Source organism: Nomascus leucogenys, chromosome 20 (genome assembly GCF_006542625.1).
Source record: "Nomascus leucogenys isolate Asia chromosome 20, Asia_NLE_v1, whole genome shotgun sequence".
Classification (NCBI taxonomy): Eukaryota; Metazoa; Chordata; class Mammalia; order Primates; family Hylobatidae; genus Nomascus; species Nomascus leucogenys.
Genome location: NC_044400.1, coordinates 67,261,756 through 67,288,645, shown reverse-complemented (window position 1 = coordinate 67,288,645; position 26,890 = coordinate 67,261,756). Strand labels below are relative to the sequence as shown.

General features: G+C 36.3%; 1 protein-coding gene and 1 pseudogene across 7 annotated transcripts in view; one reads left to right on the top strand and one right to left on the bottom strand.

Annotated features, from left to right (window-relative positions):
• Positions 1–26,890, bottom strand: part of LCORL (ligand dependent nuclear receptor corepressor like) — a 185,847-nt gene that overhangs the window by 48,403 nt on the left and 110,554 nt on the right. For 5 of the 7 annotated variants that reach the window (XM_030801150.1, XM_030801152.1, XM_030801148.1 and 2 more), the window contains exon 5: positions 17,621–17,872. The exons of 1 other annotated variant lie outside the window; for it this stretch is intronic. In XM_030801150.1, coding sequence (XP_030657010.1) covers positions 17,621–17,872 — 252 coding nt within the window. Of the gene's footprint in view, positions 1–846; positions 2,129–17,620; positions 17,873–26,890 lie in introns of those variants that run through there. One more of the 7 variants, XM_030801151.1, reaches the window with a different exon arrangement.
• Positions 20,082–21,518, top strand: LOC100582789 (annotated as a pseudogene).

Here is a 26,890-nt window from a genome sequence, read left to right as displayed (position 1 = left end):
TAACATAAAAAAGGTTTATATACAAAGATATACCGTAGACTATATAATTTTTTAAAAACACTAAATATTTAACAAATGGTTACATAAATTATGGTTCCTTCACTTGCTTGAGAATTAGATTTAACACTGCCATTAAGGCAATTAATAAAGCATGAAAAAACTGCAAATGCTACTGTAACGTTTTTAAAAGGTATGATATAAAAATCTGATATACAGATGATGTAAACATGTAAATGCAAATGCTACTATAACATTTTTAAAAGGTATGATATAAAATTTGATATACAGATGATGTAAACATGTTTTGGATGTAAAACAAGAACCCCCAAATAAAATAAAATATAGAATAAACTGTGGAAGTAAATTTACAAAAATGGGAACAATGGTGATCTTTGGTTGATAAAGCGTTGAGCAGTTAAAATATGTGATTGTGTGCATGCACATACCCAGGTATGTATGCGCCTACATACACATTTACACATACTTTTCTGCCTTTCCCAAGTTTCCATAATAAAAAAAATCTGTAAACTTGATTAGCAAAAAATCAACAAAGTGTAAAAGCATTCCCTGGGTTTATCCAAATTTCGGTTTTAAAAATTTGAAGTCTTATGCTCACTGCAAATAAAATTGTTTTGATTGTTACTGTTTAACTACGCGGTTTCAGTCATGGGAGAAATAACACAAGAGTAGCACATTATTCCAGCCTTAGGATTGGTTTTTCCTTCATTTGCCTACCTCTGCAAGTCAAATAGTATTTTTTTCTTTTTCTTTTCTTTTTTTTGAGATGGAATCTCACTCTGTTGCCCAGGCTGGAGTGTAGTGGCACAATCTCGGCTCACTGCAACCTCCACCTCCTGGGTTCAAGTGATTCTCCTGCCTCAGCCTCCCAAGTAGCTGGGATTACAGGCACCCGCCACCATGCCCAGCTAATTTTTGTATTTTTAGTAGAGGCAGAGTTTCACCATATCGGCCAGGCTGGTCTTGAACTCCTGAGCGCCAAATGATCTTCCTGCCTTGGCCTCCCAAAGTGCTGGGATTACAGGCACGAGCCACCATGCCCGGGCTCAAATAGTTTTTTAACTGTAAGTTATTTTCTTCCCGATGTGTTTTATTTTGTATATATATTGCTGAAATACTACAGAATTCATTAATCTATTTATTCATTATGATAAGAGATGATCTAAATCAGAGTAAAGTGCTTATAGTGAATTTAAGATGTAAACAATTATAATAGCAAATTTAGGAAAATGCCACAGATGAAATTAAAATAAGCCTTCAACATTTCCACCAAATGCCATTTTAGACTTTTATTGTAATTCTTTTTTCTTTCTTCAGTTATTCCTGCAAGTACTGAATTAAATCATGGCTTCAAAAGGCTTCAAGTCAGTACCTACGAAAAACATTTTAAAGAACATGTTCTCTTTTATCCTCTATATTACATTACCTTATTCTGTAAAAAGTTTTAGCCAAATATATTATTTAAAACAGTTTGTATACTTATTGCAACGTCATAGTGGAAGATTTTTTAACCATACGTTTGAGACTCCTTGTTATGCTCCTCCAAAAATTACTTTTAAAAAACCTTTTATAAATGTTTTACATAAAAGTACAATCTAACTATACAGTTTAATGAATTTTCATGAACTCAACCTTCCTGTATAAAAACTACACCTACTTGCCAGTGTCAACCCTGACGCTCCCCCACCTCAGTATCTTCTTGTGGTCACTACCTTGCCCCTACCCCTACTATCTTGACTTTCAACAGCATTGTGCATTCTTTTAGATCCAGCAATTTCACTTCTAGGAATTTGTCCTGAAGTAAAAATTAAGATTGAGTTTAAAACCTTAGCTCAAGAATGTTTATTTATATATAAAAGACACACAATATGTGACCCTTCCATACTATTGAGCTAAGTAAATGAATTTAAGTATTAAAATGATTCTGCAGAAAAATACTTAGTAACATAAGGATGTCAAAAATATAAATTATGCAAACAGTTTACAGAGGATATATATCTCATGTAGTAGGTCAGTGGGGCTGAGCACTGCGAGTGTGTTTTGTGCACATGTAGATATTCTTCAGAAAATGGTTTGGAAGGACTGAACACAGGAGCACTTGCAGATAGCTCTGGGTGGAAGAATACAGGATAATTGTTATTTTCTTCATTTTCTTATTTGTTTTCTAGTTTTTCTACAGTAGGTAAAGCTAACTTCTAATGCCTAATTTGCATTGAAATTTCTTGAGTCCAAAATGTGTTTTTATAGTTGGTATCTTCAACTAGAATCAAATAATGTCTCTGTGTTACATTTGATTCTTAGTGTGATACATTTGATTCTAAGGTTATTTATTTTTGAGATGGAGTCTTGCTTTGCTGCACGGGCTGGAGTGCAGTGGCATGATCTTGGCTCACTGTAACCTCTGCCTCCTGGGTTCAAGCGATTCTCCAGCCTTGGCCTCCAGAGTAGCTGGGATCACAGGTGTGCACCACCACACCTGGCTAATTTTTGTATTTTTAATAGAGATGGGGTTTCACCATGCTGGCCAGGCTGGTCTTGAACGCCTCACCTCAAGTGATCCACCTGCCTCAGCATCTCAAAGTGCTGGGATTACAGGTGTGAGCCACCATGCCTGGCCATGGTCTCTAACTAAGGGCAGCACTTTCCCCAATTTATGATAGGGCTATGTCTTGATAAACCCACTTTAAATAAAACAATATAGTAAGTCAAAAATGCATTTATATCCCAATACACCCATTGTAAAATTGAAAAACTGTAAGTTGAACCATCTTAAGTTGATGACCATCTGCACTGTTTTCCTGTGGTAGCATTTACTTTGCTTTAAAAAATTTCTTGTATAATAATTTTGATAAACTTGGAATTGGCAATAAAGCAAGTAACTCAAACTTGGATTTGATAATTCCTTTTCACTCTTAAAAATTATTGCAGACCTTAAAGACCTTCTGTTTATGTGGGCTATATCTACTGATATTTACCATAACAGAAATTAAATAAAAGGATTTTAAAAGTATTTATAATTGATAACAATAACGCTAAAAATGTTACTGTTCACAAAAACATTTATGAAAAGTTTTCAAAATGAGTAAAAAGAATTATATTTTAAAAACAGTTTTGCAGACTCTTTAATGTCCAGCTTAATAGAAAACAGCTGAATTCTCACATCTGCTTCTGCATTGATTGTGTTGAGATATCACACATCATGTAGCTTCTGGGCGACTTTACTATACACACTTGTGAGAGGATGAGAGTAAAAAGAACAAATAACATACTATTAATTTTAACCTGGTATAACTCCCGAAAGGGTTTCAGGGATTCTTAGGGCTTCCTGACTGTGCTTGAGAACCAGTGGTCTAAGAATTGTTTAGATCCATTTTCAACATTTTTGGTAAGAATACTTCACAGGTGAAGTGACATATCACAAGGTACATAGTCTATTTTCAATGATGCTCAAGTGATCAGTGTGTTCTGATGGTGACAGTTTGACCCCTTTGTTGTAAAGTTCTCAAAATAATCTTTCCTCTAGTACTTTTTATCTTTATATATATATATATATATATATATATATATATGTTTTATTGATTTGAATTGACACATAATTGTACCTATTTATGGGGTCCAGCGTGATGTTTCCATACATGTATACATATACACATTGTACAGTAATCAGTGTAATTAGCATATTCACCACCTCAAACACTTGTCTTTGTGGTGACAACATTCAAAATATTCTTTTAGCTGTTTTGAAATGTTACCATTAACTATAGTCACCCTATTGTGCAACAGAACACAAGAAGTATTCCTCCTACCTAACTTTGTACCTGTTGATCAACCTCTCTCCATCCCTCTCCCCACACTGTTTTCCAGCCTCTGGTAATCACTATTCTACTCTTTACTTCTATGAGATCGACTTTATTTAGATTCCACGAGTGACAAGTACACATATTATATTTGTCCTACTGTGCTGGACTTATTTCATTTTACTTAATGTCCTCCAGTTTCATCCACGTTGTTGAAAATGAGAGGATTTCATTTTTTATTGGCTGAAATAGTATTCCACTTCGTATATATACCACATTAAAAAAATCCATTCATCTGTTGATGGACATTTAGGTTGATCCCGTAATCTTGGCTACTACAATTCAGCAGTTTTCTCTGTATTCAGAGTTGTGCAACCATCACAATTTTAGAACATTTTCTCCACCCTAGAAAGAAATCCTGCACCCTTGGGCGACTGCTCTCCCTTGTCCTATGACTCCTGGCCTTTGGCAACCAGTAATCTACTTTCTATGCCTATGGATTTTCCTATTCTAAACATTTCATACAAATAGAAGCATGTATTTGGTCTTTTGTGACTGGCTGCGTTTACTTAGCACAATGTTTTTAAGGTTCACGCATGTTGTATCATGCATCAGTACTCCTTTTTATTGTTGAATACTATTCCATTGTATGGATATACAATATTTTACTTATCCTTTCTTCAGTTAATGGACATTTGGGTTGTTTGCACTTCTTGGCTATTATGAATAATGCTGTTGTAAACATTTGTGTACAAGTTTTTGTGTGGACATGTTTTCGATTCTCTTGAGTAGGTTCCTTGGAGTAGAACTGTTGGATTATATAACTGGATGTGCAACCTTTTGAGGAACTTCAGACTGTTTCCAAAGGGGTTGCATCATTTTATATTCTTACCAGCAATATATCAGGGGTCCAAATTTCCTGCATCTTTGCCAACACTTATTATATCTTTTAGATTCTAGCTATCCCTAGTGGATGTGAAACAATGTCTTTCTTTTTCTTTCTTTTCTCCTCTCCTTTCCTTCCCTTTCTCTCTTTCTTTCAAGAGGGAGTTTCACTCTTGTTGCCCAGGCTGGAGTGAAATGGCACAATCTCAGCTTGAACCTCCGCCTTCCATGTTCAAGTGATTCTCCTGTTTCAGCCTCCCAAATAGCTTGGATTACAGGCATGTACCACCACGCCCAGCTGATTTTTTTGTATTTAATAGAGATGGGGTTTCACCATGTTACCCAGGCTGGTCGTGAACTCCTGACCTGAGGTGATCCACCCGCCTTGGCCTTCCAAAGTGGTGGGATTACAGGTGTGAGCCACCACACCTGGCCTGTTTCTTTTGTAAGTTTTAATTTTGTGGTTACTGAGTATGGGATACATGAGACATTTTGACACAGGTATACAATTGTATAACGATCACATCAGGGTAGACGGGGCATCCATCACTTCAAGAATTTATCCTTTGTGTTGCAAACAATATAATTATATTCAGTTATTTTAAAATGTATAATTAAACTGTTATTGACTGCAGTCATCCTGTTGTGCTATCAAATACTAGATCTTATTAATTCTACTTTTTTGTACCCATTAACTATCCCCACTTCCTCCTTACCCCACCCCCCACTATCCTTCTCAGCCTCTGGTAACCATCCTTCTACTATCTCCATGAGTTCAACTGCTTTAATTTTTAGCTCCCACAAGTAGGTAAGAACATGAAAAGTTTGTCCTTCTGTGCCCGATTTATTTTGCTTAACATAATGACCTCCAGTTCCATCCATCTTGTTGCAAATGAAAGGATCTCATTCTTTTTTATGGCTGAATAGCACTCCATTGTGTATATGTATCACATTTTCTTTATCCATTTGTCTGTTGATGGACACTTAGGTTTCTTCCAAATCTTGGCTATTGTGAATAAAACTGCAATAAATAGGGGAGTTCAGACATCTCTTTGATATACCGATTTCCATTTTTTTTTTTTTTTTTTTTTTTTTTAGGGTATATACCTAGCAATGGGATTGCTGGATCATATGGTGGCCCTATTTTTAGTTTTTTGAGTAACCTCTGAACTGTTCTCCACAGTGGCTGTATTAATTTACATTAGTCTTTATCTTCTGATGCTGTTGCTTGATTCAATTATCTTATTAGGGGTGGAAAAACCGTAATATTTTAAGTCTATTATGCCTTCCATATTTATTAGCCAACATTCTTCAAGAATTTTCTTTAAATGATTTGGTTGTCCTGAAACACAATTTGTATAGAAAAAGCAAGATAAATGCTTAACACTTTCCTTTAATTGCTAATTTTCACAGTAAAGAATTGGTGTGGTGTGTACCTCCAATAGAGACTACTAACTCTGGGGGACACCTTCAGTTTCTGGTTCTCATAAATGAGTACATTTTAAAACACTCAATATTTTTTATTCCACTGAAATTGTTCTTCTACTGATGATCAAATATTTTCGTATTTGACCACCTGGGAACCTTTAACATTGACTCCTGTATTCTTTTAACAAATTCGTCTTTGGGCTTCCTTGCCTGCTAGCACAAGATATTCCAGGCTCATCTTGTACATTTCCTAGTCCAAACCTGAAGTCCAAAGAGGCCTGCTTCCTTTCAAAGGGAAATAATGTTTACAGACCACACTCCAGGTTTAGGTTCAATGCCACTGAGTTTTCATCGCTTATAGGCTATTTCAGTGATTAGACGAGGAAATGTGTATTTTTGAAAATAATTCATGGTTTGCACTGCATTTCCAATCCACATGTAATATAAGGTTTTTTACTTGATGTTGCTTGTTTTTTCTCTTACACTGAAAATACTGGTTTCCTAATGTTAATAGGATTACATATTTGATTTGTTCTACAGACTCAAAAAATAATGATAACATTATTACTAGTATTACTAAAAAAAAGGTTTAAGGGTTCCTTAAAGTATTTTTTTGCCCTTAGAATATATTCTATTGCCCTTGGAATGTATTTCACTAAGAATGTATAGTCAAAATGCTGGGTAAAATCACTTGATATAATTCTTTTTTCAATGTTATGTTACAAACATTATGTTACTAATTTGACCCAGCCAGGTTTACTTGTTATATTCTACTTCAAGTTTTTGGGATTGCTCTACTTTAAAAAAAATGTTTATCCTTTGGAATATACAGAATATTTACATAAAACTCAATAACAAGTTCTGTTGAGAGCACTTTCATTCCTGTCTCATCTGCCTCATTTACTTCATCACCTTCTTGGTAACCACACTCATTGTCATTAGTTTTTGGCTTATCTTCCCTGCTTTTCTACACAAAAGAGAGCATGTAATATATGTATTTCTGCATCTTGCTTTTTATTACCTAACAAGAAAACCTGGAAATTCGCTATCAAGAGATCATTCTCACCGTTTTTTTTGATGTTTGCCTTCCATTGTGTGGATGTAAATAATTTAACTAACCAAGACACTACTGATGGATATGTGGATTATTTCCAATGTCCTGCTATTACAAATAATGTCCCGCTATTACAAATAATGTCCCAGTGAATCACCCTGAATGCGTATCATTCCACATTTGTGCAGGTGTAATTAAAGGCTTGATTCCCTGAAATGGGATTGCTAGGTCAAAGGACAAACGCTTATAAAATGTAACAGATACTGTCAATTCCTCCATAAGGACTGCACCAGTTTGTATTTCCACAGTAATGCATGAAAATGTCTGTTGCTTAACAGCTTTGACAAACAGGGTATATAGCTGAACTTGAATTCTTATCAGTGTGACAGATGTGAATCACATGAGTATGGTTGAGAGTATTTTCCTACGTTTAAGGGCTTTTAAAATTTCTTCTATGAACTGACAGTATAATTATGCTCATTTTTCTATCAGGTTGTTGATATTTTACATTTCAATTTTTTGAAACTCTTAATAGATTAGAATCATTCATTTTTTATTTTATAAGGTACAAATATTTTTTCACAGACTGCCACTGTCTTTTGATTTTTCTAATACTGCTTTCTTCTGTGTCATGCAGAAGTTTCTTTTGTTTATATATTGGAATTTGGAATTTATCATTTTCTTATTGTTAAGGGGATACTCTAGCTAAGATAGAAATGATGAACACGGGGCAAGCCAAAAAAAACAAGAATATGTGAAGGCAGAGTAACCCAGGCAAAGGGATCAGCAATGATGAAGGCCCTGAAGTAGAGTGGGCTTGGCGAGTGTCAGACATAGACAGTGTGACTTACACCTAGGCCAAGAAGAGAAGGAAATGGAACAAGTCCAGAGAGGTAGGCAGGAACAAAATCTTGGCAGAACCTAGTAAGTCATTAAAAGAAATGTAAATTTTGTTCTTAATGTAACAGAAAACCAAGAGGAAGATTAAATACAAAATATCAGCTTTATTACAACTGGGCATAAGAACCCAATTTTGGCATATTGATAACTTCAAGGTTATAAAGTAGGTATGAAAGTCATCTCTTTGGGGAGAGAATACTTGGAGAAATTGCAACGGAAAAGAAAAAACCAAGAATTGACACTTGGAAACCCACAGGGTTGGTGATCAACTTTATATCATATGAGTACTTAACACAAACTGCTTCATGCACAAAATTATTTAAAATATTATATAAAATTACTTTCAGACTGCTTGTATAAGGGGTATATAAAACAAATGAATTTTCCGTTTAGCCTTGGGCCCCATCCACAAGATATCTTATTATGTACATGCAAATATATTCCAAAATAATATAAAAATCCAAAATCTGAAACGCTTCTGGTCCCAAGCATTTCAGATAAGGAATACTTAACCCATATAACAAATTTTTGTAAAAAAATTGAATGGCAACAGAGGACACTAATTTTTTTTTCTTTTTCTTTTTGCTTTATATACCTAATAATTAAGTTAGTCAAGTGACATTTTAGATAGTAGCATTTATGGAACTTCTGAATTTAAAAAGTGCACTTTTTAAAAAAATGACATTCTTTACAAAACGGAAAAAAGAAAAATCCAGCTTATACATACTGTAACAATTTTATTTCTTCACATTCTATAATCTCACCTTATTAAAAAAGCTTTGAACAATCTCTTGGTTTTCACCTGACTGAGGCAATTTTCATACAGTTCCTCAAATATATCTGATACATCCCTGCCCTGAGTTTTGATATTTTGTATTTATATTTGATATTTCTTCTGACTTAAATGCCCCGACCTTAGATCTTCATATGGAGGACTTCCTCTCATTATTCAAGTCTCAGCCCAAACTCATTTCTTTATGGAGGTCTTCCTGACCCATCTTATCTAAAATAACCCTCCCAGTCACTTTTGATACCTTGCTTAGTGATTCTTTTGTAAAATTATGAGCATGCTGACAGGCATATTTGGAAAAAATAACAATTAACTTCTGGAAATGAAAAGTATAATGACAAATTAGAAACTCAAGACACAGGTTAAATCGTGATTAAAATAGCTTGAAAGAGAATTAGTAAATTGGGAAATATTTCTGAATAAACTAATCATGGTATTACACAGAAACAAAGAGATGGAAAATGTGAAAAGGAAGACATAGGGAGGATAAAATAAGAAGATCCAAAATATGTCTCAATGGATTTTGACAGGAAATAAAAGTGAGAATAAAAATATATTTGAACAGATAATGGCTGAAAAATGTCCACAATTGATGAGATTTCTCCTTAGTTTTAGGAAACATGTAACTCTTAAGTAGAATAAAGAAAGGAAATCTTCTTCCCCTGTCACCTCATCAAACTGCTTGTTACCCCTGCTGCCTTGTTGGATTGTGACCCGTGCTGCCTTACTGGATTGCTGGAATGTAGACAGAAATGTATTGTTCTTTTTTTTTTTTTTTAAATGTAATTGCTACTTGATAAGGACAGAACATTACTCTAGTTTCATGTTTAACCTGAATTAAATATATTCTGTGGCTTATATGAAGAAAAAAAAAAAGAAATCTGCTTCCAATCACATCCAAGACAACCTGCAGAATACCATAAACAAAACAGGGAGAGAAAGAGCGAGAGACAGCCCAAAAGTAGAGTGTGTAAAGTTACCTATAAGGAAAAGACTATTAGTTGGCAGTCACAACAATCGTACCAAACAGATAATTACGTACCTAGAGAAAACATCTTTTAAGAACGAAAGTGAAAAAGAAAATGAAATTAAAAAAAACAAAACAAAACCCTGAGAGTTTACTATCAATAAACCCTTATTTAAGGAATGTCTGATCCCAGAAGAACATGTGAAGAAATGATAAGCAAAAGAGATGATAATCATGTATGTAATTCTCAACAAAAATTGATGATATAAAACAAATGGTTGTGTTTCGGTTGTGATGTCACCAGAAGGGAAACACAGCACTAAATATAGCTGTAAGTGTCAGGGCAGGTGACTCTAAATTTCTTATATTAACTATACCTTTAAAACCTTCTAAGGTAACTACAAACTTAATAGCAGTACAGTATATAACTTCAAAGTAAGCAAAGAAAGAAAAGTGAGGAAACCCAATCCAGAAGAAAATAAGGAGGAAAAAAAAGCATAACAAGACAAATAAACAGCAGATAAGATGGTTGAAACAAATAATTACAAGGGTAACAGATGCTACAAAACAATATAGGATATTATATAAAAATACAGTAAGAACCCCAAACTAAATACGAGTAAGAATAAGAATATCAATGTGTGTGTCTGTGTACATCCAATATGGGAGGTGCGGAGGAGGTTTTCCTAAGAAAGCAATGTTTAAAAGGAGACCTGGGAAAAAAATAAGTAATATGTATTTACAAAAAAAACTGGTTGGGAGTGGAAGGTAGCTTTTTTGTCAGTGTTCTGAGGTTCTGAGAGTGTATGATATATTTAAGAAAATGAGAAAAAGCCAATATGAAGACTAAAGAAAGAGAGACACAAGATGTGGCTGGATAGGTGGGCAGGGGCTGGTTCCTGGAGTTTAGGATTTTAGACGTTATCTAAAGGGCAATATGAAGCCATTAAAGGGTTTTCAGCAGGACAGCGTAGGCTTAGATCTGGAATTTTAAAGTATCACCTGTTTCTTCTACCCCTGCAGTCAGAGGAGATTAGATTAGAAGGGACACAGAACCATCTAGACATATGTTTTATTTTTCACGTCGACTAAAATATGGCATCTTCCCAAGCATGGAATATAACATTTTCTTCCACATGTTTTTTAGCCACAGAAAACAAAAGCTCGGCATAGAAAAACAAGACAGACAATTTCATTAGTGGACACAGACATTTTTTTGAACTGAACTTTAAAAACTGTTTAGTGATTTCCAAACAGAATTACAAAACTTAATTTATAAACCACATAATTAAGCATACATAACATCATAAAACTATATGTGACTCTCTTACACATAGTAACACCTACCTTAATCACAGGCAAGAAAGCAGAACAGTGGTGGTGGCAGCAGCAACAAAGGATACTTAATGACTACTAAATATGCGGCTGAAATTCATATATTTTATTCAATATAGTCTCTCAAATAGTCACTTGAAGCCTACTTAGTATTAGTCCTATACTAGAAGTTATGGATTCCAAAGTTTACCCTACTGATAACATTTTGAAGTAATTAAAAAAAAATCTTACTTATCTCTTGCTAATTAAGAGAAAATAATCCTAAAATTTTCAAATCATTACATGGTGGTGCAATAGTTAATGTCCATTATCATGACATAATGTTCCACACGGCATTTTAAAAAGTACTAAAAAGTATATTTCAGAATATTTTCCAACCAAAATGTTTAAAATAGAAAATTTCACTGCAGAAACGCCCTAAATGCAATGGTCAAGTTTCAACTCTCATTTTAGTTATCAGTGGCATTTGAGGATGGTGAAGATTTTTAATTTAATAAATAAATCCAATATACCATGTACCATACCAAGCAGTGGAGACACAAAAGTGAAAAAAGACAAGTTTCCTGCTCCCAAAGGCAGATAAACATGCAAACAATTACAATGCATTGAGAGGTTTACTATAATGAAAGTTCTACCAGAATACTCGTTGGATCTTATGGTAGAAAACTGCATTAACAAACTTAATGAAGTATTCCATCTCTGCCCAATCTGATCTTGTTCTGTATAGGATTGCCTATGCTTCGTAGTTGTTACAGTAATGACAAAGGTCTCTAAGTTGCAAATTTCTTCTTGTACATTGGAATTTAGGAGTTTTTACTCTGGCCCTAGATTAAAACTGATATTTAAAAAATACATACTTGACACACTAATGTTATTTATATCTGTTTCTTAACTCAATGTACTAGGACAAAAAAGAATACTGGGTATGGGCAATGCATGCCTCACCTTTCTACGAGTTTCTGAGGCTCGGAGTATTTATACAAATCTAAATAATTTAAAATGCACACAGAAATATCCCCAAATATTTGAAATGCCTGGATAGAAAGTACAATGGAGAGGAAAATAGGCATGTTTTCCTCAGGGTAACCATATTTTAAGTGAGTGTAGAGTTTGTGAAAGAGAAGGCAATGACAACGAGGAAGACGGAAACTGACTTATGAAGAACAATTAAGGAAGTTGAAAAGATTTGTATAGTAAACAGACATTTGAAGAAACCTAATAGTTTCAACAAACATTTACAGCATTACTATGTCAAAGGACTAGAGTTTCTCATATTGTTGCAGAAAGAAAAACAAAACAAGACGGAAGAAAACCCTAAAGGTTATCATGGAAAAGGGAAGTCTCAGAGACATAGTAATTTTTACAAGTATTTACAGTAAAGTAAAACACTGTTGCAGATGAAAAAATATAAAACAATGAGTATATTCTTCATAGATATGAGCTTAACTATTAGAGTTGTCAAAGATTTTCAGTAAATACTTATTCACTCAGAGGCTGAATTACCATCTCTTATAATATAGAATAAAAGAATCCTATATAGGGAAGGAGGCTAGGCAAGATATTCTTATAAGTATCTTTTTCTTTGCTTATTTGCCTATTCCAATATCTTCTTCTGAGACTTGTCTTTGCCTATTTTTCTTATCAGTTGTCTGTCTCACTGGCTGTAGTTTTGTTAGTTGAATGCTTGCTAGATATATCAGTTACAGATGAGGCTTAACATTTCATTTTCTTCAGTGACTTTATACTTAAGTTTTAGATTTGAGTATAGTCAAATATACAAAATTGTTGTATGGACTGTGATTCTTGCATTTTAAGAACTTCTTCTCTATTTTGAATTAAGATATTATCCTATAATTTCTTCTCTTTTAGTTTTGCTTTTCACATTTAGCTTTTAAAAAAACCCAACTAGAACTACTTTTATGACTGGTGTAAGGTAGGGATCCGCCCCTTATCCCCCTTTTGGGTAATCAATTGCCCTGGAACTATTTATGAATACGGTATCTTTCCCCGTGATTTATAATGACATTTCTGTCTTGCACTAAGATTCCACTAATGTTTGGGAGCTTCTAGGCTTACTGATCTGTCCTACTGATTTTCATCCTGGCCAATAGCAGCCTGGTTTAATTACTGCACTTAATAAGTGCTGCTACATTTAGCAAGACTTTATTTACCACCTTGACTTGGTTATTCTTGGCTCTTTAAGTCTTGCTTGTAAATTTTAGGATCAGCAAGCCACATTTAACAATAAATCCTGTCAGAATTCTGCCTGGAATGACATTGAATCTGTAAGCATCAGTCCTCACATTCATTTAAAGTATAATCATTCATTTTGCTGGTCTTCTTTTACTTCCTTTAACATATTTTTATAATATTCTCCATAAGACCTGATATAGTTTATCCATTTCATTCTTAGGCATTTCACTGTTTTTCCTGTTGTTGCAGCTATTGCAAATGTAACTTTTTTAAAACTAGATTTTCTAATTGGGTGGCTGAGTAAGGAACTCTCATCAAATGTTTAAAACTGACGATAGTGTGCATTTTTTGTGTTATCTTTTATTTTAAATCTTTAGGTTATAATGTCTTTGGTAGTGGAAGTGCCCATCTATTATTCTTTGTTTGATAAGCCCTTTTTATCATAAATATGTCAGCTTTTGTAGAATAATTTTTTGTATCTATTAGGATATAATTTTTAATTTAGAAAATGAAGAAAATTTTTCAAATGCTTAGTCATCCATGCCTCCTTAGTCATTATTATGTTCTTATACCTCACTACTGCAGATATTTATTAAGGATTTTTGCATCTAGGTAAGTTGAAATATTTCTCTCTTTTGCTATCTTTGTCTGGTTTTGGTATCAAGATTATAGCAACATTTCTTTTTTTTTTCTACTCTTTGAAACAGAGTAGAAAAAAAGGAAAGCACAAAATAGGAATTATCTGTTGCTTTAAGAGTGTATAAAGTTACCTATAAAACCATTTGGCATGGAGAATTTCATAAACTTATGGTTTATACTATCCATAAATGTATCTACATCATTTATGGATAGATATCTATTGGATTTATGGATTGTCATCTAATTTGAATAAAGTAACTCACCAAATAAAAAACTGGCTTAAATGAGTATTGTTAAAAAATTACACAGTGAGAATAATATGAAAAATGTAAGCACTAGCAAATAGCAACATAAAGGCATAACTGACACTGCTACCACTAGTATGAGCTCTTCATTGACTATACTATGAAGTAAAAACAGCGAAATCAGGCCAAAAAAAGGTTAAATTCTTAAGGAAGCTATGTGACATATGGGTTTACACTGTCTATCATTGTTAATGAAACTCTTCTAAAGTATATTATCATTCAATAAGATACTGGCAGTGAAGTCATCATGATTAGCAAGACATTTAAAAATTGTTTATAACATCTTTAATTAAATCCTAAAATATTTATAGAAAGATTAGTACACATATGTGTTAGTGGGTACATATACACATATCCATATGTACACACAAATGCATCAAAGGGTATGTGCTTCATTTTTCCTTGTTTGGTGTGCAAATAGACAAATTTTAAGAAACTGCCAATCCATACCATGGCAGAATGGTTTCATAAAATAAAATCTGATCTTGTTACTCTCAGTCTGGTAGCTTTCTATGACCCCAAGAAAAGTCAAAATTTGGTCCCTACCTACTTCTTTAGCTTCATCTACCATCACTCTTCCCCGTGCCCTCTACACCTCAAACTACATTAAACTAAATAATTTCTATCCTCAAGAAGACTAGAATCACATATGACAAGAAGTCATCCAAAAACTTAAAAATATCAAGAAGACTAGTTATAGATTTATATCCATTATCACTACTCTTTCCAACCTCAGGATTTTCACATATTTTTGCACTCTGTTTAGACTATTACAATAATTTAAATAATTACATGACTTGTGTTCTACATATACATGATCTGTCTTGCCACTTAACTTCATAGAATCAAAGATCTAAGGACTGGAAATTTACTTTTAAAATGCTTTTTTTTTTTTTTGAGACGGAGTGTTGCTCTGTCGCCAGGCTGGAGTGCAGTGTCACACAGGCAGAAGTGCAGTGGCGCGATCTTGGCTCACTGCCACCTCTGCCTCCCGGGTTCAAGCGATTCTCCTGCCTCAGCCTCCCGAATAGCTGGGACTACAGGCATGCGCCACCACGCCCAGCTAATTTTTGTATTTTTAGTAGAGATGGGGTTTCACCATGTTGGCCAGGATGTCGATCTCTTGACCTCGTGATCCACCCACCTCGGCCTCCCAAAGTGCTGGGATTACAGGTGTGAGCCACCATGCCCGGCCAAAATGCCATCTATTCTAACCACTCATCTGATGCTTTTCAATACCTCCAATGACGAGGCAATCAGGGAATCATTCCTTCTTTCCTTAACAACTTCCTTATAAATATTCTCTTATCTAGACCTGAAATCTGTTTCCCTCTAACCTCTAGCTAGTGATCCTAACTCAACTCATTGGACCATTCACAGACAACTCAGTCCTATGTTACTGTAACAGCCATACAAGTATTTATAGATCACTATCACGTTACTTCTAAGGCTTCTTCTGTGGTGATAACAAATGGGAGGTAGAGAGTACGGTGAGAGTAGTATTTGAGAATCTTTCATGAGTTTGTTACTAAATATTTAATTCTCACATTGTTCCAATGGGTCCATTATTATTATGGCCAAATTACAATTGAAGAAATTAAAGGTCTGACAGGTAACATTACTTATTCAAGTAACTTAAGTAAGTAGCAGAGCTGGGATTTCAACCACTAGTCTGTCACATACCAAAGCCTATGTTCTTGTCTCTTCAGAAATCCCCAAAAGGAGAGGAGATATAAGGGAATATAAGGCATGGAAAAGCAAATAAAAAAAATTCTAAAAATCCTCTATTTTCTGAGTCCAAAATTCTATGTACTGATATTTTTTTCCTTAAGCCTTCACAGGTGTCCAACCCTTTGATTGAGAGGATTTTTTTTACTTATCTGTGGTGGCAGATATCATAAAAATAACATGAGGAACCCCCGCACCGGCTTTTTAAAGCTCATCAGCTATAATCAGTGTTAGTGTATTTTATGGGTGGCCCAACACAATTCTTCTTCTTCCAATGTAGCCCAGGGAAGCCAAAAGGTTGGACACCCATGAGATATCATACTTGTCTTTTGACATTTCTTTCTCTGTCTTATAAGCTATTATCTTAAAATTTGTCAGATATTGTCACATAAATACTTGCAACCTAGTATTAGGGAACAAAAAAGAAAAATTATTCCCATTATTTCAGCCCCTCTAAATTTTAATCTGATTTACACACTGAAAAGACTATCTTCAAACACTAACTAGTATATTCTTCTTTTTTTTTTTAAGAGATAGAGTTTCACTCTTGTTGCCTAGGCTGGAGTGCAATGGTATGATCTCGGCTCACTGCAACCTCTGCCTCCTGGATTCAAGCAACTCTCCCACCTCAGCCTCTTGAGTAGCTGGTATTACGGGCATGTGCCACAAGGCCCGGCTAATTTTGTATTTTTAGTAGAGACGGGGTTTCTCCATGTTGGTCAGGCTGGTCTTGAACTCCCGACCTCAGGTGATCCACCCGCCTTGGCCTCCCAAAGTGCTGGGATTACAGGTGTGAGCCAGCGTGCCTGGCCTAACTGGTATATTCTTCTTAAGAGCCCCAAACTAACATCACTGCCTTCTGGAATCAAATTTAATGATGACATTTTTCTTATAGCTTCAAAGACTGACAATACTATTCCTAGTCCATATTAACAAAAGCTACCTAAATTGTCCTTTGTTCTGATAAACACTTAAGTCCTTTGCACACACTTAAAAGGCTCTTCTTCTTGCCTTTCCTCTGTGAAGTTATGGTTCTCTTTTAATTAAATTCTGTAAGTCCAACATGGTCTTCATCATTCAGGTTCCTTACGACAAATGTTTCTCCACACAGTTAGTTACATGATAACATTATATTTGTCACAGATATTCCATTTCCTCTGTTCCCAGTTACATTATAAACAACTGGAAGATAAATAATCTATTTTTTTCTCACTTAAATACAAAAAAAACCGAACAAGCAAGTGCTTACTGTTTTCAGCTGTCCACTATAAAAATAATTATTTCTTATAAACATCTCTTTATTTATACCCTTTATTTATTTATATGCTTTATTTTTAAGCTGTTTATTAGGATACACTTTATTGCAAAAGGAGTTGAGAGCAACTCAGATTTTCTCTTATAAACAAAGATGCAAATACAAAAGCTGTAAATAGGTACTTCTCTCCAGTACATATTACATAAGCAAATTAAAAGTCATATTATATCCAAAATAAATTTCCCTATGAATATAAAAAGTTATAAATATACATTTAACGATATAAAACACCAAATTATACATTACATGCACACAAAAAATCTTACCTTGCTGAGTATTTTGTTCTTGCATTCGATTCACAGTGAGGTCTAAGGGGCCTTCCTGCTCTTCCTGAAGGGAGTTTTCTGCTTGATTCATTTGGATACTTTTACATACTATACTTGGTCCAATTGAACCATTTCTATTCTCTTGAGTTTTACCACTTTTTGAAATGTACTCAATCGCAAATTGACGTATCATCTTTTTCATTAATTCCTGAGCAACTAGGGGAATGTTAGGATCACAGTTCTGAGGAAGATCTAGGGAAGAAATAAATATAATAATCATTTTAAAAAGAGAAATGCAAATCACCAACATTTAAATTTATTTTTATTACAAATTAATGACTTCAGAAGTCTTTTAGCATCAGTCCATAACTGCCAATGTTTTCTGGGAATTAGCAATAAAAGCTTTGTAGATTTAATTAGCTTTATAATAATATATCAACCAAAAATGTGGCATATTTAATTATTTCTTACAATTAAACATTCTCTGGTACTAAACTAAAATACAGATAAAGAATTAGACATAGAAGCAGAACAACTTATTCTCGAGTTTTAATATTCATTCAGATGTACTTTACTAGATATTAAAACACTCAGTATGTGAGCATAAATTGTATAAGTAACGAATTTTTATCCTAATATACAATGTGCATGCATTAACTAGGAAAACATCTAAATTCTTATAATTCTGTATCCATTAAGTTCAATTCTATAAAATGTGCATTTCATATATATCCTGAATTTCATCATCAAGGATTTTCTTTCCTTGATTTTTTATATAGAAAAATTTTGATCATAAATAAAAAATGAAAGAATAGTACAATGACACAGCTTCCACTAATATTCAAGAACTGTTACTAGTCTGCCAAATTAGCTTTCTTTTTACTTTATTTTTATTTGTAGAACCACTGAAACTACAGAATAATGACAATGTGCTTCTAAATATTTCAGCATGGATATCCTAAGATACTTCTGTAAAATGAGAATATCACTGAGAGTTTTAACCAAAACATTTTGATCAAGTACAACTATAATAAAGTTCAACAGTAATAATACAACTCTGTCTGAAACTTATATAGTTGGTAAAACAACTGAATGATTTTATAGTAAGTGTGGGATAAGAACAGATCACTTATATACACAGTGTACAATAGTGATATAGAGATTTAGTATTGGGGGTGGTGGCTTTTATACACACATTTCTGGTCTGGCTCCATTCCCTTTATTTACTCTGCCCCTTTAGATGTAAGGTGATTGGTAAATTGGACAGGATGACTGGAGAAACTTATTTTTTGAGTAGGGATATACTTTTTCCTCTTAGAAATGGGCCTACTTGTAGAGATACTAGTTCTCTACTCCTTAAATGTCTAAACCCTTACTCAGGTAGATCAGTGTTATGTGAATAGGCCTTCTCTGATCCATGGCTGTCAGAGACTGAAGTGGTAAGTCTCTCTAGTTTTGTGTTTCAGTGTTAGTTAAAATACTTGTCAAAAAGACTTAAAGAGAAGTCTTCCAACCAGCATCTATCATTAATTGGTTCATGGCTCTAAAATACAAAAAAGTTTCAAAATATACTACATTTGGAGGTGAGGAGAGGCAACAAACCCACTCTCACCACAACTATTGTCACAATTGGTAGCAAAACATGACTTAAGCTGATATAAGCTGGTCCTGCATAACTGTCAATACATTTGATCACAGGGTGCTATCTCAGACTTGTTGGAGATATTACAAAACATTGTATTACCTGTTTCAAAACAAATAATTTTGAATTCTGAAAAACATCTGAAAGAGGGAAATATGGGCCTATAAGAAAAATACAATTTTAGCCTTCAGTTCCATTGTTTGTTTAGAACCTGATAGGAAAGAGGGACACTATTCGTTTTGGGGCAGTGGCGTAAAAGACCTAGCTATAGTTTGGGATCTTAGCCATCTTTACGAACTTAGGCTAGTTACATATTCTCTCCATGCCTCAGTTTCTACATTCATTAAGACAGAAATAATAATAGAACCTGGGACACTATTTATGGGGCTTGCTCACTGGATGCTGTAAGGATTATATGAGATTGTAGATAAAATACTTAACTCTGTACTTGGCATATTAATAGTCCAGTAAATGTTAGCTGTTAGTAGAAATAATATGACAAAAAAAAAGATGCAAGCTGAGCACTTATATTTTATTTAAATCACCAAATGGAAAATAAGCAAAAGTATGAGGGGTCTTCAAAGTTCATGGAAAATGCCTATTATAAAAAAGCCTATGCATAGATTTCAAAAATTTTTTTCACCAAAATAAACTACTAACTTGTTATAACATGTGTAAACGGCATCTAGTTTGAGGCACTAAGAAGGATAAGACATCAGTTTGAAAACATCCAGTATCAGAGCAACACGAGTTCTGCTAAAATTGAAGCAAGAACAAATATTAACTATACGGTAAAGCTTGTGGGGAAGAATTGTAAAATCACTGGTAATTCTTAAAAAGCTTATGAGGATAATGGCCTAAAGAAATCAGCAGTTTAAAAATGGATGACTTGGTCGTTGGCAAAGTCTGAGTCCGGTCCTCTCACTCTCCTCCCTGGACAGCATGAGCTTCACCACTTGCTCCACCTTCTCCACCAGCTACTGGTTCCTGGACTCCGTCCAAGTGCCCAGCTACGGTGTTTGGCTGGTCAGCAGCGTGGCCGGCGTCTATGCAGGTGCCGGGAGCTCTGGTTCCCTGATCTCCGTGTCCTGCTTCACCAGCTTCCAGGGCGGCTTGAGGTCCGGGGACCTGGCCGTGGGGATGGCCGGGGGTCTGGCAGGAAAGGGAGGCATCCAGAATGAGAAGGAGACCATGCAAAGTCTGAATGGCCAGATCATGCAAAGCCTGAATGATCACTTGGCCTCCTACCTGGACAGAGTGAGGAGCCTGGAGACCAAGAACTAGAAGCTGGAGACCAAAATCTGGGGGCACCTGGAGAAGAAGGGACCCCAAGTCAGAGACTGGAGCCATTACTTCAAGACCATCAAGGATGTGAGGGCTCAGATTTTCACAAATACTGTGGACAATGCCCGCATCGTTCTACAGATCGACAATTCCCGTCTTGCTGCTGATGACTTTAGAATCAAGTATGAGACAAAGCTGGCCGTGCGTCAGTCTGTGGAGAGCAACATTATGGGCTCCTGCAAGGTCAGTGATGAAACCAATGTCACTTGGCTGCAGCTGGAGACACAGATCGAGGCTCTCAAAGAGGAGCTGCTCTTCATGAAGAACCATGAAGAGGAAGTAAAAGGCCTACAAGCCCAGATTGCCAGCTCTAGGGTGAGGGAGGAGGTAGATGCCACCAAATCTCAGGACCTTGCCAAGATCATGGCAGATATCTGGGCCCAATACGACGAGCTGGCTCAGAAGAATCGACAGGAGCTAGACAGGTTACTGGTCTCAGCAGATTGAGGAGAGCACCACAGTGATCACCACACAGTCTGCTGGAGTTGGAGCTGCTAAGATGGTGCTCATGGAGCTGAGACTTACAGTCCAGTCTTTGGAGATCGACCTGGACTCGATGAGAAATCTGAAGGCCAGCTTGGAGAATGGCCTGAGGGAGGTGGAGGCCTGCTACGCCCTGCAGATGGAGTAGCTCAATGGGATCTTCCTGCACCTGGAGTCGGAGCTGGCACAGACCCAGGCAGAGGGGCAGCACCAGGCCCAGGAGTACGACGTCCTGCCGAACATCAAGGTCAAGCTGGAGGCTAAGATCGTCATCTATCAATGCCTGCTGGAAGACGGCGAGGACTTCAATCTTGGTGATGTCCTGGACAGCAGCAATTCCACGAAACCATCCAAAAGACCACCAGCCACCGGACAGTGGATGGCAAAGTGGTGCCTGAGACCTATGACACCAAAGTTCTAAAACATTAAGCCAGCAGAAGCAGGGTCCCCTCTGGGGAGGAGGAGGCCAATAAAAAGTTCAGGGGTCAAAAGAATGGACAACTCATTTTAAAGGATGAGATGATGTTAATAAAGCCCGCAGTGACAGAACATCCGCATCAATTTGTGAGGACAAAAATCCATTTTGTTTGCATCCCAGTTGAAGAGAACTGGTGATTAACAACAGGAATGTTAGTCAACACCATAGACATCTTGACGGACGTTAGCTTACACAATTCTGCCTCAAAAATTAAAGCTGACATTTCCACTCAATGGGTGCCAAGACCATTGCGACCAGATCAGTTGCAGACAACAGCAGAGCTTTCAATGAAAAATTTAAACCAGTGGGTTCAAGATTCAGAGCATGTCTTCAAAGAATTGTAAAAGGTGATGAAACATGGCTTTACCAATATAATCCTGAAGATAAAACACAATTAAAGCAATGGCTACCAAGAGGTGGAAGTGGCCCAGTCAAAGCCAAAGCAGACTGGTTAAGAGCAAAGGTTATGGCAACAGTTTTTTGGAATGTTCAAGGCATTTTGCTTGTTGACTTTCTGGAGGCCCAAAGAAATAACGTCTGTTTATTAAAAGAGTGTTCTGAGAAAGGCAGCCAAAACTTGAGCAGAAAAATGCCCAGGAAAGCTTCACCAGGGAGTCCTCTACAATAATGCTCTTGCTCATTCCCTTCATCAAACAAGGGCAATTTGGCAAGAGTTATGATGGGAAATCATCAGGCATCCACCTTACAGTCCTCATTTGATGCCTTCTAATTTTTTTGTTTCCTAATCTTAAAAAAACTTTAAAGGTCATCCATTTTTCTTCAGTTAATAATGTAAAAAAAAATTGCACTGACATGGTTAAATTCCCAGTTCTTTCCAGTATGGACTAAATGGCTGGTATCCTTGCTTACAAAAGTGTCTTGAATTGGATGGAGCTTATGTTGAGAAATAAACTTTGTATTTTTTATTTCTATCTTTGAATTCCATTTTTCCATGAACTTTTTAAAGTCCCCTCATATTTGTTAACTTCATAACTGGAAAAATATAAAAGACATACTTTATAAACCCATGTGATACTTTTTTGGTCCAAACTAGATTATATTGGCACATGTAACCTAACTAAAGTGCATTATCAAAACAAGAAATACTCATGTTGCACATAAGATTTCAAAGATATACCATTGCTTGATGATTATCTTTAGAAATCTTTGAAGGCTTCTATGAACATTCTTCTTCACCTTTTTTCAAATCTAATCTTGCTTTGTATTACGTATTTAAAGGAGATACCAGCTTTACTTTTAGGTATTTTAGTTAACTGTCCTGAACTGTATTACTAACATCATCACTTTATCAATTCAATATGATTATATCTGCCATAAAGGACAGACATTATTAGACCCATATCACGGACTAGGGCTATACTTTAGGATTGAATTTAGAGCAAAGTTTAAAGCACAATACATAGTGCTACTCTGTTTTACCCACCCACTCACTTTTTGTCCCTTTATACTATATTGTGGAATAAATCCATGTGTGAACCAAAGGACCTGGCAAAAGAGAAGGAGAAAAACAGACAGACAAAGAGAATGCTTCTCAGCTGCTGACTGGTTAGTCAGCCTCCTAAATCACTTGCACAAGTTGTCATAACTACAAAAAAGCAAATAACTGAAGATCTAGATATAGGTTGTAAACTCAAATTTTTACAAGGATCAGGCTAGTAGTAAGTATTTGCCTAGAAGAATGTTGCCACCCAGAAATAGGGTTTACTGCCCCCATCAGACAAGAACAATTATTTTTTGCCTTATTTCTTCACTTTCCAAAGTTAACTAATTTAAAAAGACCTGTGTGGCTACTGCTTCAAGATGGTTCTCAATAATTCCTGCCTCCTGATATAACACTGCTGTGCAATACCCTCTTAGCCTCCATGTTGTATCATGGGTGGTCTGTATAACCAATAGCGTACTGTCAAAGTATTTGTCACTTTGGAGATTATGTTATAAATGAATGAAGTTTTCATACTGGACACTGATGAACATTGATGCTCTTGGTTGTTTTCTCTTTTGCCCCCCTTCTCCCCTCCTTTTATTTTCTCTTTCTCCCCTTCCCTTTCCCTCCTCCTCTATCTCCTTCTCCCCTTCATTTGTCTATCCCTTCATCTCTCTCTCTGTCATCACCCACTCTAGAGAAAGCCACAACTATGAGCAGTCCCATGAGATGGCTCACACATGAAGAAAGATGGAAGCCTCCAGCAAGCAGCCAAATGTGTGGACTTGTAAGACATTCTACAGCAATCAAATCTCCTATGACCACAACCCAGCTCACTCCTTGATTGCAGCCTCATGAACAAGTGAGCCAAAACCAACTAGCTGAGCAATTCTCAGGTTCCTGACCCCAGAGAAAATATGAAATAATAAATGTCTGTTGTTTGAAACTGAATTTTAAAAGTAATTTGTTATAGAGTCATAAATAATATAGATTTTGGTGCATATTAGTGGGATGCTGCTGTAATAAAAAACTGAAAAGGTAGATGTCACTTTCGAACCAGGAAGTGGCCTTTGGGAATAGTATTAGTGAAAGGCTGAAGTAACTTCAATAAGCTGTTAATAGTCACAGCCTTTAAGAAGGCTGCAGAGTAAGAACTTCTAGAAAAATGAGGTAAATATTACTGGAATTATGTAACGGGAGAAAGTTTTACAACACTGTTATCTTCAGTAACTTGGGAAGTAGAAAATGTGTCCAATAAATTGGATGATCTAGGGAAATATCTAAGCAAAGTGTGAAGGGTGGCCCCTGGTTTCTTCTTGCTAATTAAGGTAAAGTGCAAAAAGAAAGAGATAAACTCAAGGAAGAACTGTGATATGGTTTAGATGTTTGTCCCCTCTAAATCTCATGTTAAAATGTGATTCTGAATGTTGAAGTTGGGGTCTGATGGGAGGTGATCGGATCATGGTGAAACCAACCCAACTGCCCCCACAGACCGTTCTTTTTGATAAACATAGAAATTGCCCCTTCTGGTCTTAAAAAGCTTGAAACTTGTATTTGTTTTATCTGAGTTCCTTCCTCAGAAAAGAACCTTCAGGCCTCTCAAAGACAGTATCAGAGAACTGAAACTCACCAGATGATGGCACCACATCATGGACCCCTCATTCACCATGATTGCGTCCTTGCCCTTTCCCTAATTCTTGTTTTCTTACACACTGTTACATTTCTCCCCTGCTATATAAACTCTTAGTTTTAGTCAGGCAGATGGATTTGAGACTGAGCGCTCATGTCCTTGGTTGCAGCAACTGATTAAAGCCTTCCTTGGCAATAACTGTTGTTTCAGTGATTGGTTTTCTGTGAAGCAAGCATCAAGACCTACATCAAACCACTGGTGTTTTGGTAATAATGGGGCAGATCCCTCATGAATGACTTAGCCCCATCCCCTTGGTGATAAGTGAGTTATCCCTCAGTCCACGTGAGATCCGGTTGTTTAAAAGTCTGGAACCTCCCCTCTCTTTTTCTTTTGCCATGTGATGTGCTGGCTTCTGCTTTGCTTTCTGCCATGATTGTAAGCTTCCTGAGGTCCTTACCAGAGCTGAGCAGATATTGGTGTCTTGCTTGCACAGACTCACAGACTGCAAAAGCATGAGCCAGTTAAATTTCTTTTTTTTTTTTTTTTTGAGAGTGTCCCTCTGTCACCCAGGCTGGAGTGCAGTGGCATGATCATGGCTCACTGCAACCTCCACCTCCTGGGCTCAAGCAATTCTCATGTCTCTGCCTCCCGAGTAGCTGGGATTACAGGCATGCGCCACCAAGCTCAGCTAAGTTTTGTATTTTTAGTAGCGGCTGGGTTTTGCCATGTTGGCCAAGCCAGTCTGAACCTCCTGGCCTCAAGTGCTCTGCCTGCCTTGGCCTCACAAAGTACTAGCGTGAGCCACCGTGCCTGGCCAAACCTCTTTTCTTTATACTCAGCCTCAGGTGTTTCTTTTTTTCTTTTCTTTTTTCGAGACAGAGTCTCACTCTGTCACCCAGGCTGGGGTGCAATGACAATCTCGGCTCATTGCAACCTCTGCCTCTTGGGTTCAAACAATTCTCCTGCCTCAGCCTCCTGAGTAGCTGGGATTACAGACATGTGCAACTGCACCCAGCTAACTTTTGTATTTTTAGCAGAGACGGGGTTTCACCACGTTGGCCAGGCTGAGTTTTTTTTTTTTTTTTTTTTTTTTTTTTTTTTGAGAAGGAGTCTCACTCTGTTGCCCAGGCTGGAGTACAATGGCACGATCTTGGCTCACTGCAACCTCTGCCTCCTGGGTTCAAGTGATTCTCCTGCCTCAGCCTCCCGAATAGCTGGGATCACAGGCGCCTGCCACCACGCCTGGCTAAGTTTTGTATTTTTAGGAGAGATGGGGTTTTGCCATGTTGGCCAGGCTGATCTTGAACTCCTGACCTCAGGTGATCTGCCCGCCTTGGCCTCCCAAAGTGCTGGGATTACAGGCATGAGCCACTGCGCCGGCTGACATATTTCTTTATGGCAATGCAAGAGCAGCTTAGTACAGACTGTTAAACAAAGAGACAGCAGGTTTTGATTGTTTTGAAAATTCTCAGTCTATACAGAAAGCAAATGATGCCAAAATTAAGAAATGATTATTGAGCAAAGATTAAATCAGGAAAATATAATTCAGAAAGGTGACTGGTTGTCTTCCAGTTTTGACACTTAATGTTGTGGGTCTCTTGCAGGTTGTTGTCACTGTTTTGCAGGGTGGGAGGGGGAATGTAACTTCATTAAACAAAAGAACTCTGGGAATTAACCAAAAGCTTATAGCCATCAAGGAATGTCTATTCAAGAAAATCAGCTGAATCTCAAAATCAACTGAATCTCAGTAAGTACAGCAAGCTATCATGGCATTTTAAATTGCACTATTCTTCCTTTGCGCTGAAGCTACAAGGTAACAAAAACAAAACAAAACAAAAAACAAAACAAAAAATCACTGAAACAAACAATTGCACTATTCTCATCCTTCCTCCTCAAGACACACGGAGCCCCCATGGCAAACACTGAGAGTCTTACGATTGTAGACATATGAGGAAAACTCTGTTCAATCATTAGTTGATCACTAAGCTAACTAGGTGAAGATGTCAGGGGGCACAGAATACAAAGAATACTATCTTCACAGAATTAGTTTAGAAAAGTCACTAAACAAAGAATAACAACGACACAGCAACAACAAACCTTGGGGTGGAGGATAATCTGATTTCCAGTTGTCACACTGTATTATTTTAAATATTTAGTTTTTAAACAAAACATTATGGGACATGCAAAGACGTAAAAACGTACCACACATGAGGGAAAAAGTCCACGGAAAATGTCTCTGAGAGAGCCCA